The 17,196-nt window shown below is 36.0% G+C and overlaps 2 protein-coding genes across 2 annotated transcripts in view; both read right to left on the bottom strand.

Annotated features, from left to right (window-relative positions):
- Positions 1–17,196, bottom strand: part of LOC123867668 (cytochrome b5-related protein-like) — a 92,695-nt gene that overhangs the window by 37,635 nt on the left and 37,864 nt on the right. The gene's annotated exons all lie outside the window — the stretch shown is intronic.
- LOC123867669 (cytochrome b5-related protein-like) lies at positions 1,644–15,386 on the bottom strand. Its single transcript, XM_045909847.1, has 5 exons — positions 14,935–15,386; positions 4,804–5,207; positions 4,508–4,696; positions 3,911–4,141; positions 1,644–2,033 (listed from the first exon to the last, which is right to left on the bottom strand). Exons 1-5 carry the CDS (start codon positions 15,187–15,189, stop codon positions 1,745–1,747), a joined length of 1,368 nt encoding a protein of 455 aa, XP_045765803.1. The 5' UTR covers positions 15,190–15,386; the 3' UTR covers positions 1,644–1,744.

The following is a 17,196-nucleotide window of genomic DNA, read 5'->3' on the forward strand; positions in this document are numbered from 1 at the left end:
TGCAATTCCTCACATCATCAGGATTGAGAAGTTGGATCCTCGAGTTCAACGATAAACGACGTTCAACGATACTTGGTAGGTACCTCCAATATCTATTCACAACCGACAGTTTCTAAATCTCGTCAGTTTTGGTGGTCACGTCTTCCCTGCACCATCAGGGTTGAGGAGTTGGAATCCCTTTTTTTATGGGACAGTGTCGCAAAGTTCCTCTCTCGATTAAAAACAAATCCGCAATTCCAAAGTCGAATAAAAAGTAGCCTATGTTGCTCCTTGGTTAATCCTCTACTTGTCTGTGAAAGTCTCGTCAAAGTAGGTTCAGCCGTTCAGAAGATTAGCCCGTTCAAATAGACAGACAGACAAAAATGAAAAAGACTTGATTCAGTCATCGTACAGTTCAAATAACCATATTATGAGCTTAATATGAGGTAATTATTTCGAAATGACAGACAGATATTATATTTATTAGTATAGATAATAAGATAGTAAAAATAAGATTTCTACCTTGAAAATCCGTCCAAGAAGCAACAGCCACAAATTGCAAAATTAACTTGCAAATGGCGTCTGGACTTTAAATTTTTAGTTCCTCGAGTTGATTGCCTAAATTAAACTGAAATGAGATTATTTAACATCTTGATAGCTTTTAGCTGGTGGTTTGCTCTATGAATGTGATATTTTTCGCCTTACATTATTTACTGTTTCAGAAGTAGTAATAAAAGTAGTAAAAACTAATTCTTAACGAGTTCATGCTATAGATACTGAGTTATTAAAATTAGGTATTAACATTTTGTACCATAGGCCGCTCAGCTTACTCTTTTTTTTTATCAATCAATCAATTTATTGCAATGGGTTATATACATTGATCTTAATCTAAGCTTATAATAAGTACAACCAAAAACCTTTGCATTAAAAAAATTAAGTAACAGTTATTAATTACATACCTACATAAACAATACGTTGTTTTTAGTAATTTTTCAATTTCAGCAGTATTATCAATAAAGGCATAAAATAGTTAGGTGTTTTGTCAATATTTTGTCTTAATGTTTGTTATCATAATAAAAAGAAAACAGTAAACAATTTACTTACATACTTACTTTTAATTAAATTTTCAAAGTTCGCGAACCTAAGATATTATAAACAAAACATAATCACTAACTTAATTAATGATATCTCTTTTATGTAGACCGTATTCACTTTTATTACGTACAACGTGAAGATAATAATATAGTAGACAATTAATAATACAAAATATACAAAACCGATTAAATTAGAGTAATTTACTGTGAAAATAAAAAAAATGTTTGTTTGTTAAGTATTTATTATATTAAAAAATTTCAATACCTTTACTATTTTTTTTTACATTTTGTCATCCCGTCTCGTGGAGTCCACGGGTGACCGGAAATCTGGCAGATACCTTGGTCAGCATATTAATCTGGCCATTCGAGGTAACGCAGCCAGCGTTCTGGGCAGCCTGCCTCCTTACAGTGGTTTGGATGACATTTGTGTTTTGTAATTGAGCTCTCTCCGTCACTCGTTTTCGTCAATCGTAGTTCCAATTTCATTTGAATATTAAGCAACCAAAGTCCATGAAATTTTGCAGACATATTCTAGAAACTAATACAAAATTTCATGGACTTTGGTTGCTTAATATTCAAATGAATTTGGAACTACGATTGTATGAAACGAGTGACGGAGAGAGCCCTGTTAAGTATTTATAGTTAGTAAATAAAAAATTATTTCACCTTCACTAACTGTATCTCTCAGACAAAAGGGAAGGATCAGTTTTCAGTGTCATCTTTACCTGTCCAATGAAAAGTTCCAACTGTGACATTAGTCTAAAGTTTGCTTTGTACTTTTCACAATGCCGTATGAATACTGGGTATAAATATTCCAGTACAGCGTGGTCCAGGGTAGGGAATAAATGATGTAGAGCGTGATGTCCAAAGAAAGTGATCACTTTGAAATGGCTGTCGTTAATATTCGGTCGATCCATGACCGCCTCAAGCTCATGCATTCCCCAATCCACAGTAACGTCACTGCAAAAGACAATTTCATCGGTTTTGTTTATTACTTCACATCTATAACCTTATTTTTAACCCCCGACCCAAAAAGAGGGGTGTTATAAGTTTGACGTGTGTATCTGTATATCTGTGTATCTGTCTGTGGCATCGGAGCGCCTAAACGAGTGAACCGATTTTAATTTAGTTTTTTTTGTAAGGTGGCTTGATCGAGAGGGTTCTTAGCTATAATCCAAGAAAATCGGTTCAGCCGTTTGAAAGTTATCAGCTATTTTCTAGTTACTGTAACCTTCACTTGTCGGGGGTGTTATAAATTTTTATTTTTACACTTGTTGCTTTAAAGCTTAAAACGGTATATTTTATTAACCCCCGACCCAAAAAGAGGGGTGTTATAAGTTTAACGTGTGTATGTATGTGTGTATCTGTATATCTGTGTATCTGTGTATCTGTCTGTGGCATCGTAGCGCCTAAACGAATGAACCGATTTTAATTTTTTTTTTTTTTTGTTTGAAAGATGGCTGGATCAGAGTGTTCTTAGCTATAATCCAAGAAAATCGGTTCAGCCGTTTGAAAGTTATCAGCTATTTTCTAGTTACTGTAAACTTCACTTGTCGGGGGTGTTATAAATTTTTATTTTACACTTGTTGCTTTAAAGCTTAAAACGGTATATTTTATTAGATATAACTGCGTAAGCGTGTCTGTCTGTCTATCTGCTAGCATTGCACGGTCCATCAGTTTAACTAATTTTAATGATATTTGGCGCAGAGATAATTCGCATCTCGAGAGTGGACATAGGTTACTTTTTAACCCGGAAATTCAAAGATTTCCCACGGGATATTTAAAAATCTTCATCCAAGCGGATGAATCCACGGGCATCATCTTGTTTTAAAATGAACCTGGCCAAAGTTATTATTAAATTATGTATTTATTTATATTTTCAAACTGTACTTTTTCATAAAGAACAAGTAAAAACAACTTTACAAATTAGGTGAATGTTTTTGGCTACGCGGTGGTTATTATTTAAAAATTTAGCTGCCTATGATACAAAGTCATACCTTGCTCGAGTTCATATAAATTGCTGTAGGTCTTGTTTGCGACAGGTGCTTTTAGAAAAATATGAGTTTACTTTCATTTAATACGAACAATACAAACTTATGTTTTTATTTTACTTTTTATTTTGATGTTCGGTAAGTATATATTTCTCGTCAAAAAAGTTCGAAAATAATTTTACTTATATACAAGTGATTGGGAATAATTTATTAAAAGTGGCAATTAATTCAGTTACAGAATTTTTATTTTAAAACTAGTTGATGCCCACGACTTTGTCCGTGAGATTTTAGGTTTTTAAAATCCTGTGGGGCTCTGATTTTCCGGGATAAATTCAGGATATCATTATGTTACTCTCCTGGCCTTTAATGCAAAAATCAGGTCGGCCCGTTTCTCTGTTGCAGAGTGATTTAAGAGGGGTCTCTCCGTCACTCGCTCCATACAAACATAGTTCCAATTTTATTTGAATATTAATCAAACCAAAGTCCATGAAATTTTGCAGACATATTCTAGAAACTAATATCTATGCCTGTGGTTTTCCAGATTTCTGTTAAAATATTCGGTTTCAAAGTTACGCGGTCTTAAAAATTCACATACAAATCTTTTAGCCCCTGTAATTTTAAAACTACATATTTTTAGAAAAATCTAATACACCACAGGCACAGATATTAGTTTGTAGAATATGTCTGCATTTCATGGACTTTGGTTGCTTAGTATTCAAATGAAATTGGAACTACCGCGATTGTATGGAGTAAGTGACGGAGAGAGCCCTGTTAAGAAGAAACAAACATACTTCCGCATTCATAATATAGTTACTAGAAGTTTTAGATACTGAAAAAGGGGTTTACCTGACTTGATCACCATCTTTAAATATTTTCGGATGGTGATGAGCAGCATTAGATCCTATGAGAAAGAAGATGAAACTACCGCCGCAAATTATTCCAAGCCACATTGTGAGTACATGAATGAAACTGGTACCACTGGCAAGATACATCCATAAAGGAAGCAGGAATCCCACTAAGTCATGCCAACGGATATGCTTTGTAAAGAAACCATCACGTAAGAAGATAAGTATGGTTCTGAAAATAAAAAACTGTTACAAAAGAAATTCTTCGGTATTATTAATAAGTATAATCTAATTCTTTTTTAACCCCCGACCCAAAAAGAGGGGTATTATAAGTTTGACGTGTGTATCTGTGTATCTGTCTGTGGCAACGTAGCTCCTAAACTAATGAACCAATTTGAATTTAGTTTTTTTTTTTGTTTGAAAGGTGGCATGGCATGATCGAGAGTGTTTTTAGCTATAATCCAAGTAAATCGGTTCAGCCGTTTGAAAGTTATCAGCTCTTTTCTAGTTACTGTAAACTTCACTTGTCCGGATGTTATAAATTTTTAATTTACACTTGTCTTAACATATTAATTGTGAGAGACAAAATTTGACATACCTTTTTACAAAATTAATTATGAATGCAAAAGGAAAGAAAATAAGCTCGAACAAAATTGCAAAATTGGCGTAATATGGCACATTTTTTCTGGGATTCCAGAAAATTAAAGGTTCAAATGCGCTTATTTCCAGGTCCATCAATGTATTCGGATACAGATGATGTGAAAGAGCATGAGACACTCTAAAGTCCCTGAAACATAGAAATATAATAATTCAACCATGCCCTGAAATGAAAACGCCTCAGTACATCAACATGATTAGACAAAAAATTGCAAACGGAAAACAGTTTTTATATACCTGTAAGACCAGAGACTCAAATTAAAGTAATACATCCTCCAATTTGTTCTCCTATGTATATAGTTGTGTGAAGCGACCACGAGCCAGGCCAAGGAGACTGATGCTACAATGTAGAATCCCATTGTGAGCCAATAATTGGAAGACCAACACGACAAGGCCGATGCTACAAGTAACGTCGCAAATAGCCCATCTGTTAACATATCGGAGTACCTCAGTCTTTCTTTCGGAACTTTCTCAATTTCTTCACTCACAAGTTTCTTTAAAGTGCGAAAGAAACCGTCTTCTTTAAAAGTAAATGGAGAATTTCTCGGTGTTTTGGCATTTCGAATATAAAATCGGGGCAATATTTTTTCTGCGATGGATCTGATGTGATGACATTCGAATGCCTCAGTTATATCTGTACCCTATGGAAATACAAAATGATAATAAGTGTAGGTTGATTCATATCAGACTGTACCGAGCAGATTATAATTTATATACTTACTAAAGTACAATACATAATTATATTAATTATGGGTAAGTGACACGTGGCTTAAATGGAGCTGGAAAGACTACTAATTGTAGCCGGCATGATGTACATAATGCATAACATCCCTCATAATATTATTTAGATTATAATATACTAGCTGTTGCCCGCGACTTCGTCCGCGTGGATTTAGGTTTTTCGAAATCCCGCGGTAACTCTTTGATTTTCCGAGATAAAAAGTAGCCTATGTGCTAATCCAGGATAATATCTACCTCCATTCCAAATTTCAGCCAAATTCGTCTAGTAGTTTTTGTAGTAACAAACATACACATACACACACGCACATACACACAAATACACAAACTTTCGCATTTATAGTATTAGTGTGAAGTGTGATAGTATTGCCATTTATGCCAGTTGTAGTTTTCATAAATACGAGTTTGGTAAGTGTGAAATTGATGCACCAATAAATAATTATTTCTATTAGGGTATTTCAATCAGTGGCAGATTACAATTCAAAATCATTATTGCGTGAATATAGACGTGCAACTGTTACAACGTTATCCCCGTTATACTGTCAATAACAGTTTGCAGACATTATTATAATTATTGCTAGTCCTTTTACATGAAATTATTATCAGCAATGTTGCGCTCAAAATTTCTCATTGATGCATGAAAGTGCAAAATATTTATGATCTTTTCTGTGATTCGGTTACATTACATATTATATACATTTTCATTTTTCCATCAGATGGAATGTGTTAAATTACCTCGCAGATTGTTTGTTTATTAACTAATATTATTTCGGAACGGAACCCTCGGTGTGCGAGTCTGACTCGCACTTGGCCGGTTTTTGAGTCTAACATCAAAATCAATTAAGATAAGAAAATAACTTAGCTAATTATAAGATATAGGTATCAATGGCGAATGAAACAATATTTATTTAAGCCTGTATTCTTGATATATTAAATATAGCAGCAATAACATCAATTGATAAAAGGGTCAAGTAAACCTTAGATTGAGAAAATAAACAATCAATAAAGATACTAAAGCCGGTGTCAAGTTTCGGTTAAGATAAAACAAAGAACTATGTACCTAGTAGATACTAGTGCTCTCGCCGTCACTCGTTCCATACATACATAGGCTCTCATTTGAATATTAATCAATCACACTCAATGAAATGTACCAATAGTTCGCGACAGGTCGACAGGGCAGTCGGGGTGGGAACGAACATTACACCCGCACGCTAACCCAGTGCGGCTAATGTGTGTGTGTGCGGGGCGGGCGTCCCCCCACCTCATACCCCAATTGCCATCTCGACCTGTCACGTACCTACTATAGATATAATATGTTCTATGATCTAATATCTACATATGTCTGTAGTTTTCCAGGTTGACGTTAAATGTTCAATTTCAAAGTTACAGTCTCAAGAAAGTATTACATACCTCTACAAATCTTTACATCCGTGTTATTTTAACGCTAGTTATTTTTACGGAATTCTGGCAAACCACATACATAGATTAGTTCCAAAATCGTGTCTGAAAAATGTACATCGGAGACCATGTTTGTATTGGGCGACCGACGGAGAGACCGCTGTTAAAAATTCTATGAAATAGGTCAATACTATGATATTTATTTTCTAAGATTATGACATAATTCATATTAATTAAGTTCATTTGTGTTTACGTTAAATATTTTCTTTTTAGAAAATCATTGAAATTATATCAATAATTATCTTAATTATAAATAGGGAATACTATAGAAAAGCTTATCACCGTATCTTTTATGAGGTCAAGTGATGTGCGAAGTTTCGAATAACAACGAGATAAAGTTGAAAACTAAAACCCGACTGCGATCGTCTTAGTAAAAACTGAAATAATATTAGAGTAAAATTGTTTTTCTGTCGCTTGGTACATTAATGTTGTTGTACATTCATATTCATGAGCTCAGAATTTTCTCCTCTTTCATTTGACACTCGATAGCAAAAAAAATTTTTGGAGACCTCCACTTTTTTTATGTAATATACCTTAGGTCAATTTTTTTCGTATAAAATGTAGCCTATGTCACCCGAATCTTTACGACGAATCAATTGACACCTCATTCATCAAAATCGCCCCAGTAGTTTAGGCACTACGGTGGAACACACAGAATTTGGATACAAACATACATACATAGACTGCTAAAACCTTCCTTTTGGCTTTGCCGCAGTCGAGAACTAGAAAAAAATAGCACATTAAAAATAATCATTACTTTATTTGAAGGAATATCCTAAAGCTAAATATATCAAGCCTAGTTGTACATTAATATAGGTACATCAGGACCCCAGATATGTTTCTAGTCCAAGGACTTATATAAATGTACACACGGACTGACACAGATAAAAGAGATTGAAATTATACAAACATACACAGCTGTGTAAAATTGCGAATTCATTGTTATTTAAAAGGTTGAGCGGAGATTAAAATCACACTAATATTATAAAGGCGAAAGTTTGTATGTGTGTGTGTGTGTGTGTGTGTGTGTGTGTGTGTGTGTGTGTATGTTTGTTACTCCTTCACGCAAAAACTACTGAACGGATTGGGCTGAAATTTAGAATGGAGATAGATTATACCCTGGATTATCCCGGAAAATCAAAGAGTTCCCACGGGAATTTTAAAAAACCTACATCCACGCGAACGAAGTCGCGGGCATCAGCTAGTATTGATATAAGGCACAAAATTATTTTTTTATGCATCTAAGGGAATTTGTTTTTTTTTTTAAATATCTACATTAAAATTAGCGCTGCATTTTTTCCCAACTGCCTCCTAGAAGCACAGTGCAAATTGCCATTCTGTAAGCATTATTCTGTATAATAAAGCATCTAAGCCGTAGTGCGCACGCACTGCTAAATTTCACCGCTCGATTTGCTGTATAGAATTTTATAACATAATAACTCAAAATTTGAAACCCCCGACACAAAAACCTCTATAAGGAAACTAGAAAAGAGCTGATAACTTTCAAACGGCTGAACCGATTTTCTTAGATTATAGCTAAGAACACTCTCGATCAAGCCACTTTTCAAGCAAAAAAAAAAAAAATTAAAATCGGTTCATTCGTTTAGGAGCTACGATGCCACAGACAGATACACAGATACACACGTCAAACTTATTACACCCCTCTTTTTGGGTCGGGGGTTAAAAATTGTTTGAAACCGTTCGCGTGTATTTTTTCCTCGAGTGCGTGCTGCTCTATACAATAATTTCAATAAACAAAACAAGTAAATTGGTTACCACGATTTATTTTCTATTTTGAAATCTTCATGGCAATATAATATTCCGTACAAAGTGATGAAGATTTTCTAACAATAAAATTAAAAAAAAACCGGCCAAGTGCGAGTCAGACTCACGCATCGAGGGTTCCGTAGTCGGGGGTTTTTCCGAGATTTTGCACGATAAATCAAAAACTACTATGCATAAAAATAAATAAAATCTGTTTGAGAATGTACAGGTAACCTTACATATGATGTAGAGTATAAGTATATAAGGCGTGTAATCATTAGAATAAAGACAGTATTTTATCGAACGTCCCGTGTTTCATTTAGATCCCGCCTTACATGGCGACCCTGCCTTAAACGGCAGCCGGGCCATCCGCGCAGTACCTACCATCATCATCATGTGTGAATCAAGCAAAAAAGTTCTATTGGACATTGATAATTTTTTTAAAGACTGGGCTACAATTTTTCTAAGTGTTGCATTAATTATAATACTCGTTATAATAGTTGTATTATCATGCTGCGGACGGCGACGCTAAATACAAGTTAAAAGACTGTTGAAGAGTTAGAAGGAAAAATGGGGGCAGGCAGTTCCAGAGAAGAGATTGTAATTGCCCAAAACGCGGCCGGCGGCAGTTCAAATGAGGCATCCGTAGAAGAATTAAGGATGCATATTAACACTACAAATATTATTTTAATGGTTATGTTGTTAATAATGCTGTTGGGTGTATTGTATGCAGTGTACAGACTCTATAAGAAATGTCATCTTGAGTGGATAGACCAGCAGTTCCACCATCACACCCTGCGGCGTTCGTTCCTGCGTGCAATTCCGCAATCACCTAGGGTCAGCGCAGAAGTTTAAAAGTGAAATAGTGCAAAATTTGTGCAGAAAGTGACAGAGGTACAATAACATTATTTCAATAACGTAAACGTGTGTAGAACTATTGCGAGTATAATTAACTAATAACTACAGACACTATTATTCTATAAGTGCATTGAACTGAAGAGACAATCACGCATCAAATTACGGTATGGATACTTAAGTGTAGAATTAATAAAATGTATTCGATAGAGATAAACTGCGTATTTTATGTTATTGTTATTGTAAGTTATGGCATCTACTTTAGAATTATTATGTAATGAAATTAAAGAAGTAAGAGTATACTTGATTAAGGTAGGTCCAAGTCGTAGAACTGAGAGTTTACTGAGTAAAAAATTAAGTGAAGCAAATAATATTTTTATAAGATATACTGATTATATATCTCAAATATCAAGCGATATTAAGAAAGGCAAAGTATCAAGTAGCGATTCAGAGTTAATTTATAAATATATTGAAAAGTTTCAGAGTACATACACTGACGTAATTGAGCTGTGTAAAGTGTGTAGAAGTAAAGATAGTGTAACCATGGCTATTTTCGATATTAAAGTTGCGTTAAATTTATTGCCACTCATGACTGATGAGGAGGCTAATACCAAGCAGCTAATTGATGGGATTGAGTATTATAACTCTATACTAACTGCACCAGAGTGCAAAAAACAATTGGTCAATTTTGTGGTAAAAAGTAGATTATCCCAATCTGCAAAATTAGAATTATCTTCCGACTACTCAAGCGTGGATGAGTTAGTGGGTGACATGAAAAGGGTTTTATTACCTCAAAAGTCTGCAACAGCCATTCAGACCAAACTTAACACAATTAGGCAGAATGAATTGTCAATAAAAGATTACGGTAGGCAAATATCCGACCTGTTCGTGAACCTTACGGTGTCACAGGCCAAAGGGAATACCGAATGTTACAATGTTCTCAAACCAATAAATGAACAGCATGCGATAAAAAAATTTGCCGATGGCTTGCGAAACCGAAGGATGAGCACGATAATAGCGTCAAGAAATTTCAGTTCCCTCAAGGAGGCGATTCAGGCGGCACAAGATGAAGAACTGTCTTCATCCGCAAGTTTTGGCGAAGTTCTTGGTATTTACCATCATAATAAGGGTTTCAGGCAGAATTTTACAGCAGGACGGCGAGGATACGCGAACACAACATATTATCAGCGTAGGCCTCAGCGGGGAGCAGTTTATAACAATAATGGGCGGCGCGGTGGATGGAACGGGCCTCGCAACCAACACCAGCAGCAGGCTTCGTCCCGCGGCCGTTCATACAGAGGTAGGTCATACTATCATAATAATTATAACCGAAATCAAAGGATGAGCTATAAAAACGTTAATGTTTTATCAGAACCGGAAGCCAAACCGGAACAAACAAATGCAGAAGAAAAATTTTTTCGTGACTAAAATATTGTCATGTAATAGTAATTGCTCAATTCGTTTATCTTTAAACAATCATTCATATAATTGGTTACTCGATACGGGAGCATCGATCTCAGCTATAAAGTATAAACATGTTCTAGAAAATCAGATTTCATATTGCAAAGAAAACATCACCATAACAGGTGTAGGAGGTACGATTACAACGCTTGGATATTGTTTTTTAAACTTAGATGTAAATGGGCATCAACTGAAGAATAAATTTTATATATTTAATTACTTGCCAATTAGAGCGAATGGCATCATCGGACAAGATTTTCTGACAAAATATAAAGCGGTATTGAATTTCAATCTAAATCAAATAACATTGACTACTTGTAATAATAAAATTAATTTGTCAATTAATATAGTAGACAATAAGCGTTTGGAGATACCGCCGAGATGCGAGTCGATTCACTATATACAAACAGACTTCACAGATGATTGCGTAGTCTGCGCGTCGGATATCAATGACGGTATTTACTTAGCAAGTTCGCTGGTTAAACCAATATGCGGCAGAATACCTATAAAAATATTAAACACTACGGAGCATCATTTTACACTGAATGAAATCAAACCAATTATTCATAGAGCTTGTGATTATAAAATATGCGCCTTTACGACTTGCGATTCGAATGCTGATCGTGTTAAGAAATTGTTTTCATCGTTGCAATTAGACCATCTAAATGATGAAGAACAGATTTCTGTAGGGAACCTATGCGCAAAGTATAGTGACGTATTTTATTTATCAGGGGATAGACTAGCCACTACTAATATTTATAAACACTCCATAACTCTGAAACCGAATGTGTCTCCTATATTTTCTAAACCATACAGATTACCTCACGCTCAGAAGAAAGAAATTGATAGACAGATAGGAAAAATGTTACAGGAAGGAATTATAGAAGAGAGTGCAAGTGAATGGAGTAGCCCCGTGTTATTAGTTCCAAAAAAGCTTGATTCTACTGGCGAGAAAAAGTGGAGGTTAGTAATCGATTATAGGAAATTAAATAACTGTATTCAAGACGACAAATTTCCACTTCCAAATATAACTGAAATACTAGATTCTTTGTCAGGATGTATTTATTTTAGTCATTTAGATTTATACCAAGGTTTTCATAATGTTGAACTTGAGAAAGACAGCCGAAAATATACAGCATTTTCTTCGGGACGGTACCAACTAACAAGAATGCCTATGGGATTGAAAACCAGCCCTTCTTCCTTTTCTCGTATGATGACAATGGCTATGGCGGGTCTTACATATGAAAAATGCTTAGTTTATCAAGACGATTTAATTGTTTTCGGGAGGAATTTGACAGAAAAGTCGAAAAATTTACAGGATGTTTTTGAGAGGTTACGCAAAGTCAATCTTAAACTTAACCCCGCAAAATGCGAATTCTTCAAAAAGGAAATTAATTACTTAGGACATGTGGTATCAAAAGAAGGTGTCTTGCCGGATCCAGGGAAAATAGAAGTTGTTAAAAATTATCCTTGTCCAAAGTCTGTTGACGAGGTCAAGCGATTCACAGCTTTTGTCAACTATTATAGGAAATTTATACCAAATTTTGCGGAAAAGGCTTATCCATTGCATAAGCTGTGTAGGAAAAATGTCTCTTTTATTTGGGATGAAGAATGCCAAAAATCATTTCAAACTCTAAAAAGTTGTATAGTTTCTCCTCCAGTATTACAATACCCAGATTTTTCAGACGCTAACGAGTTCATTGTACAAACAGACGCATCGGGTTACGCGATAGGAGCCATACTATCGAATTCGGACGGTCGTCCAGTAGCATATGCTAGCAGAGCTTTAAATAAAAATGAGCAAAATTATCCTACTATTCAAAAAGAACTTTTGGCTATAGTTTGGGCGGTAAAATATTTTCGTCCATACTTATATGGTCGTAAATTCAAAATTTTTACGGATCATCGTCCATTAATCTATTTATTCAATATGCGAGATCCGTCAAGTAGGCTTATGAAATTTAGGTTAATACTTGAAGAATACGATTTTACTGTTGAATACGTAAAGGGTTCAGATAATGCAGCTGCAGATGCCTTATCTCGGATTTCTTTTACGTCGGATGATTTAAAAAATATGAGCGAATGCAGTATAAACGTAACTACTAGGGCACAGGCGAAAAGAATGCAACAGCAATCTCCGTGCGATATGATTTCAAATCACAGTTGGCCTGATCAACCAACGGTGATCGGAAGTCATAATAAACCAAGAGAAGCGGTAGAACTTAGATTTATAGAGAAACAGGAACTAGAAAGTCTTAGAAGACAACGTAAAATTACTATGGAAAGAAACGCGTTTTGCTATGTAGAAAGTAAGTTGTCAATTTTTATTAATCCCGCTTTCCAATCACAATTGACGCGAGCCGCATTTGTGAGGGAGTTGGATAGTCTCTGTAAACAAATAAACGTCGACGAAATATATGTAATTAAAAATAAAAGTAATAAAATATTCATCGAAAAATTGACAAGTGAAGTTAAATCGTTACAAAATAAGTGCGCGACACGATTTTATATATTAAATGATGTACAACGGATAGAAAATAAAGATGATAGAAGAGTAATCCTGAACGACTTCCATCTTTTGCCCACAAGTGGCCATGCGGGTATGAGAAGGATGTTGAATAATATTAAAAAGTATTTTTACTGGCCAGGATTACAGAAAGATGTTAGAGAATTCGTTAAAAAGTGTGAAAAGTGTCAAAAAGAAAAACATGCAGTACATACCAAAGAACCGATGGTAATAACCTCAACAGCTACAACAGCATTTGAGAAAGTCTACTTAGATTTGGTAGGTCCACTAGATAGCGATAATTACGGCAACAAATATATACTCACGTTGCAATGCGAGCTAACCAAATATGTGGTAGCACATCCTTTAATTTCTAAAAAATCAGAGGAGGTAGCTCAAGCTTTAGTAAATAGCTTCATACTTCTCTACGGGATCCCACGGGAAATTGGAACTGACAGAGGTTCGGAGTTCATGTCTTCAGTGTTTCAAGAGGTTTGTAAACTTTTAAAAATTAATCATTTAACTTCCACAGCTTACCACCACCAAAGCATTGGTGCACTGGAAAATTCTCACAAACACCTAAACTCATTTTTACGCATACAAACAGATAGTCATCCTGAAACATGGAGCCAATGGCTTCCTTTTTGGTGTTTTTCGCATAACACTTCAGTCCATTCTGAAACTAAATTTACTCCGTACGAACTAGTATTTGGAAAAATCTGTTCACTTCCCAGTAATTTAAATACTAAAGAGGTAGAACCATTATATAATCATGAAAATTACCCATGTGAATTAAAATATCGGTTACAATTGTCGCAAAAAGAAGCAAGGGAAAATTTAATCAAAAGCAAAGAATGTAGAAAATCTGTTTATGATAAATGTATTAATCCTATAGTATACAATCCAGGAGATTTAATTCTAATAAAAAACGAAAATTGTAGCAAAATGGATAGTGTTTATTTAGGCCCTTACAAAGTGGTCAAAGACATGCCACCAAATGTGCAGATTAATAAAAATGGTAAATTAGATATAGTTCATAAGAATCGTACAAAATTATTCAATCCTAGTGAGTAAGTTTTATTATTAAGCTAATAATGTATTTAACCAATCTGTATATCGAAAAAAAAATTATGTTTACATACAAATTTTTTTTATAAAAGGATGGGAGATGTAGAGTATAAGTATATAAGGCGTGTAATCATTAGAATAAAGACAGTATTTTATCGAACGTCCCGTGTTTCATTTAGATCCCGCCTTACAATGATACCCCACTTGGTATAGTTATGTTACTTTGAAAATTGAAACACATTTTAATGATGTAATCACAAATTCATGGTTTTCGGATTTTTTTCCTTTACTTGTGCTATATGACCTACCTATCTGCCCATGATTCTAGATCAACGGGAAGTACCCTAGAGGTTTCTTGACCGACACGACGGACGGGCGGATGGACAGACGAACAGACAGACAACTAAGTGATCCTATAAGGGTTCCGTTTTTCCTTTCGAGGTACGGAACTCTAAAAAACAGGTTTAGTGCGAGAAGAAAGGCAGTAGGTAGGACTAGACAAATATAAAATTACGTACCTTCGTTAGTTCCAACCACTCAGCTCCACCAGGATGGGTTTCCACAAACTCTCCTAAATCGTACAAACCATCGTGCACTCTCCACAGCCCTTCTGCCCCATCGTCCATAGATTTCCCCTGCAGCCATTGTAACGGATCTCTTAAGCCCTCGTCTCTCAACGACGGGTACTTCAGTTGTGGAAAGCTGACATGAGTTTTCTTTTCAATAGCTCTTTGGTGTGCTATTTCTAAATAATCTGTTCCTTTTGGTGCCATTCTTATGAATTTTACTTGTACGTAGCTATAACGATTTCATAATAAAGTCGACACGTTTCACACAGTGACGGATGCTCCAAAGTAAAAATTTTTGTATCTTCACTGCGTCTTATATAAAATTTAATATCGTTATCAATATATTATTATCTGAATTTTTGTCTATATAAAGATGCTAGTCGTGCAAACTTATTGAGCTTGTATTATTAAATACAATATTATTTAGTGTCGCCAATAGACCCACTGTTATTAAAGACGTTGATAAAATCTGGAAATTGGTTCAAGGATGGGTATAATGATAATTTATTAAAGTTAGTAGCTGATGCCCGCTACTTGTATGTATAGGAGTACAAGGACGGACGGACGGACAGACGGACGGACAGACAGACCGACAGACAGACAGACAGACAGAGAGACAACAAAGTGATCCTATAAGGGTTCCGTTTTTCCTTTTGAGGTACGGAAGCCTAAAAAAATCAGCAGCGGGGTCTTCTCCATCTGACCTATGTCAAGACGGGGGTACGGGCCTCGAGGCGTGGCCTCCTTGCCCGGGTGTGGCGCGAGGAAGAACACTTCCCCGGTAACGTCCTTTAAGCCGTTATCGGCTAAGGCCTGCCTTCTTGGCTTTGGGCCTCGAGGTCTCGGATGTGTGTTGGATCCAGGGCCCCCGTACTGTGGGCGATGGACTCGCCATCGCGCACGGGGCTATTGTCAGGTCCAGTAATGCTTGCGTCGTCCTCGTCGTCATCATCTTCACCAGCAAGTTGCGCTGGTGCGGGTGACTGCAGAAGCTCACGAGGTAGAGGACGCCCATTGGGTGGTCTGTGTTGTAGCGGTGCTATCCCACGGAGGTGTATGTACGGTCCATGGTCCGCGCGGGCAAACATGCGCCGCGCAAGTGCGTGGACGTACTCCTCCACGGTGGGCGTCTTGGTGTCCCGATGAATGACGTCATTTTTGACGTACCTCGGAGCTCCTACAATCAGGCGCAGGCACTTGTTCTGTTGAACCTGTAGCCGGCGCTTCTGGTAAGCCGAACAAAGAGCGTACCACGCAGGGGCCGCGTACGTCAGGCGCGAACGGACATAGGCTCCGTAAATTCGAAGTTTGGTCTTCGGTGATAGTCTTGAGGTGAGGACTTGGTACAGCATCGACGTGGCCGCCTTTGCGTGGTTCACGGCGTGGTCCACCGTGGGAACCATGTTTAGGTTACAGTCGATGCGGCACCCCAAATAGCACACCGAAGTCTGCCACTCTATGCTCTGGCCTCGAAGTTGGAGCTGACGTAGCGGCTTCCGAACTCCGTGTGTGTTTACGAAAAATGTGTTTACGAAAAATTTGATTCACTACATCACATATAGATGGCGCAGACTGTTATTAACTTACAGAGTTCTAGATAAAGGTGTTAGGTATATCTTTTAGGATGGTACCGAACCCTTCGTGTTCGAGTCCGACTCACACTTGCACGGTTTTTTATATAGTTTATTTAAGCTCGAAGTTGTCTCAAATAGAGATTTTTCAAGGACCATAACTTTTATAGTAAATACAATTTTGCTAAACTAGTTGTTGGGCATTATATAATGGAGAGATAAATCGATATATGGCTTAGTTACGGATCCAGAACAACAAAAAATAGAAATAGTAAGCGTATTTACGTTTGTATGGAGATGCACCCATGCAAAATTCAAATTCAAATTCAAAATATTTTTATTTAATTAGACTTTTACAAGTTCTTTTGAATCTTAATATAATATATTCTCTATATATTATATATCTTAATTTTAATATATAATATCTCGGATAACGTCGATACGTTGCTCCGTCATGCTCATGACGCGATTGAAGGACAGACTAACAAAGAAATAAACAAAAAAACAAACACACGCATTTATAAAATACGGCCGTTGAAGTGATTGTTTATATTGATCAATAGTTATAACAATGGCATTTTAATTGTTATCTTGGGACACTGCAAATCTATATAAGTATTATAGTTTTATATATATAATA

This window comes from Maniola jurtina, chromosome 8 (assembly GCF_905333055.1).
Source record: "Maniola jurtina chromosome 8, ilManJurt1.1, whole genome shotgun sequence".
Lineage (NCBI taxonomy): Eukaryota > Metazoa > Arthropoda > Insecta > Lepidoptera > Nymphalidae > Maniola > Maniola jurtina.

Coding starts and splice junctions, on each gene's coding strand:
- LOC123867669 (XM_045909847.1), bottom strand. CDS start 15,189: ATGGCACCAAAAGGAACAGATTATTTAGAAATAGCACACCAAAGAGCT. Junction 4,142..4,507: donor ATAATTAATTTTGTAAAAAG/GTATGTCAAATT, acceptor TTTTATTTTCAG/AACCATACTTATCTTCTTAC. Junction 2,034..3,910: donor AAAGATGGTGATCAAGTCAG/GTAAACCCCTTT, acceptor TGTCTTTTGCAG/TGACGTTACTGTGGATTGGG.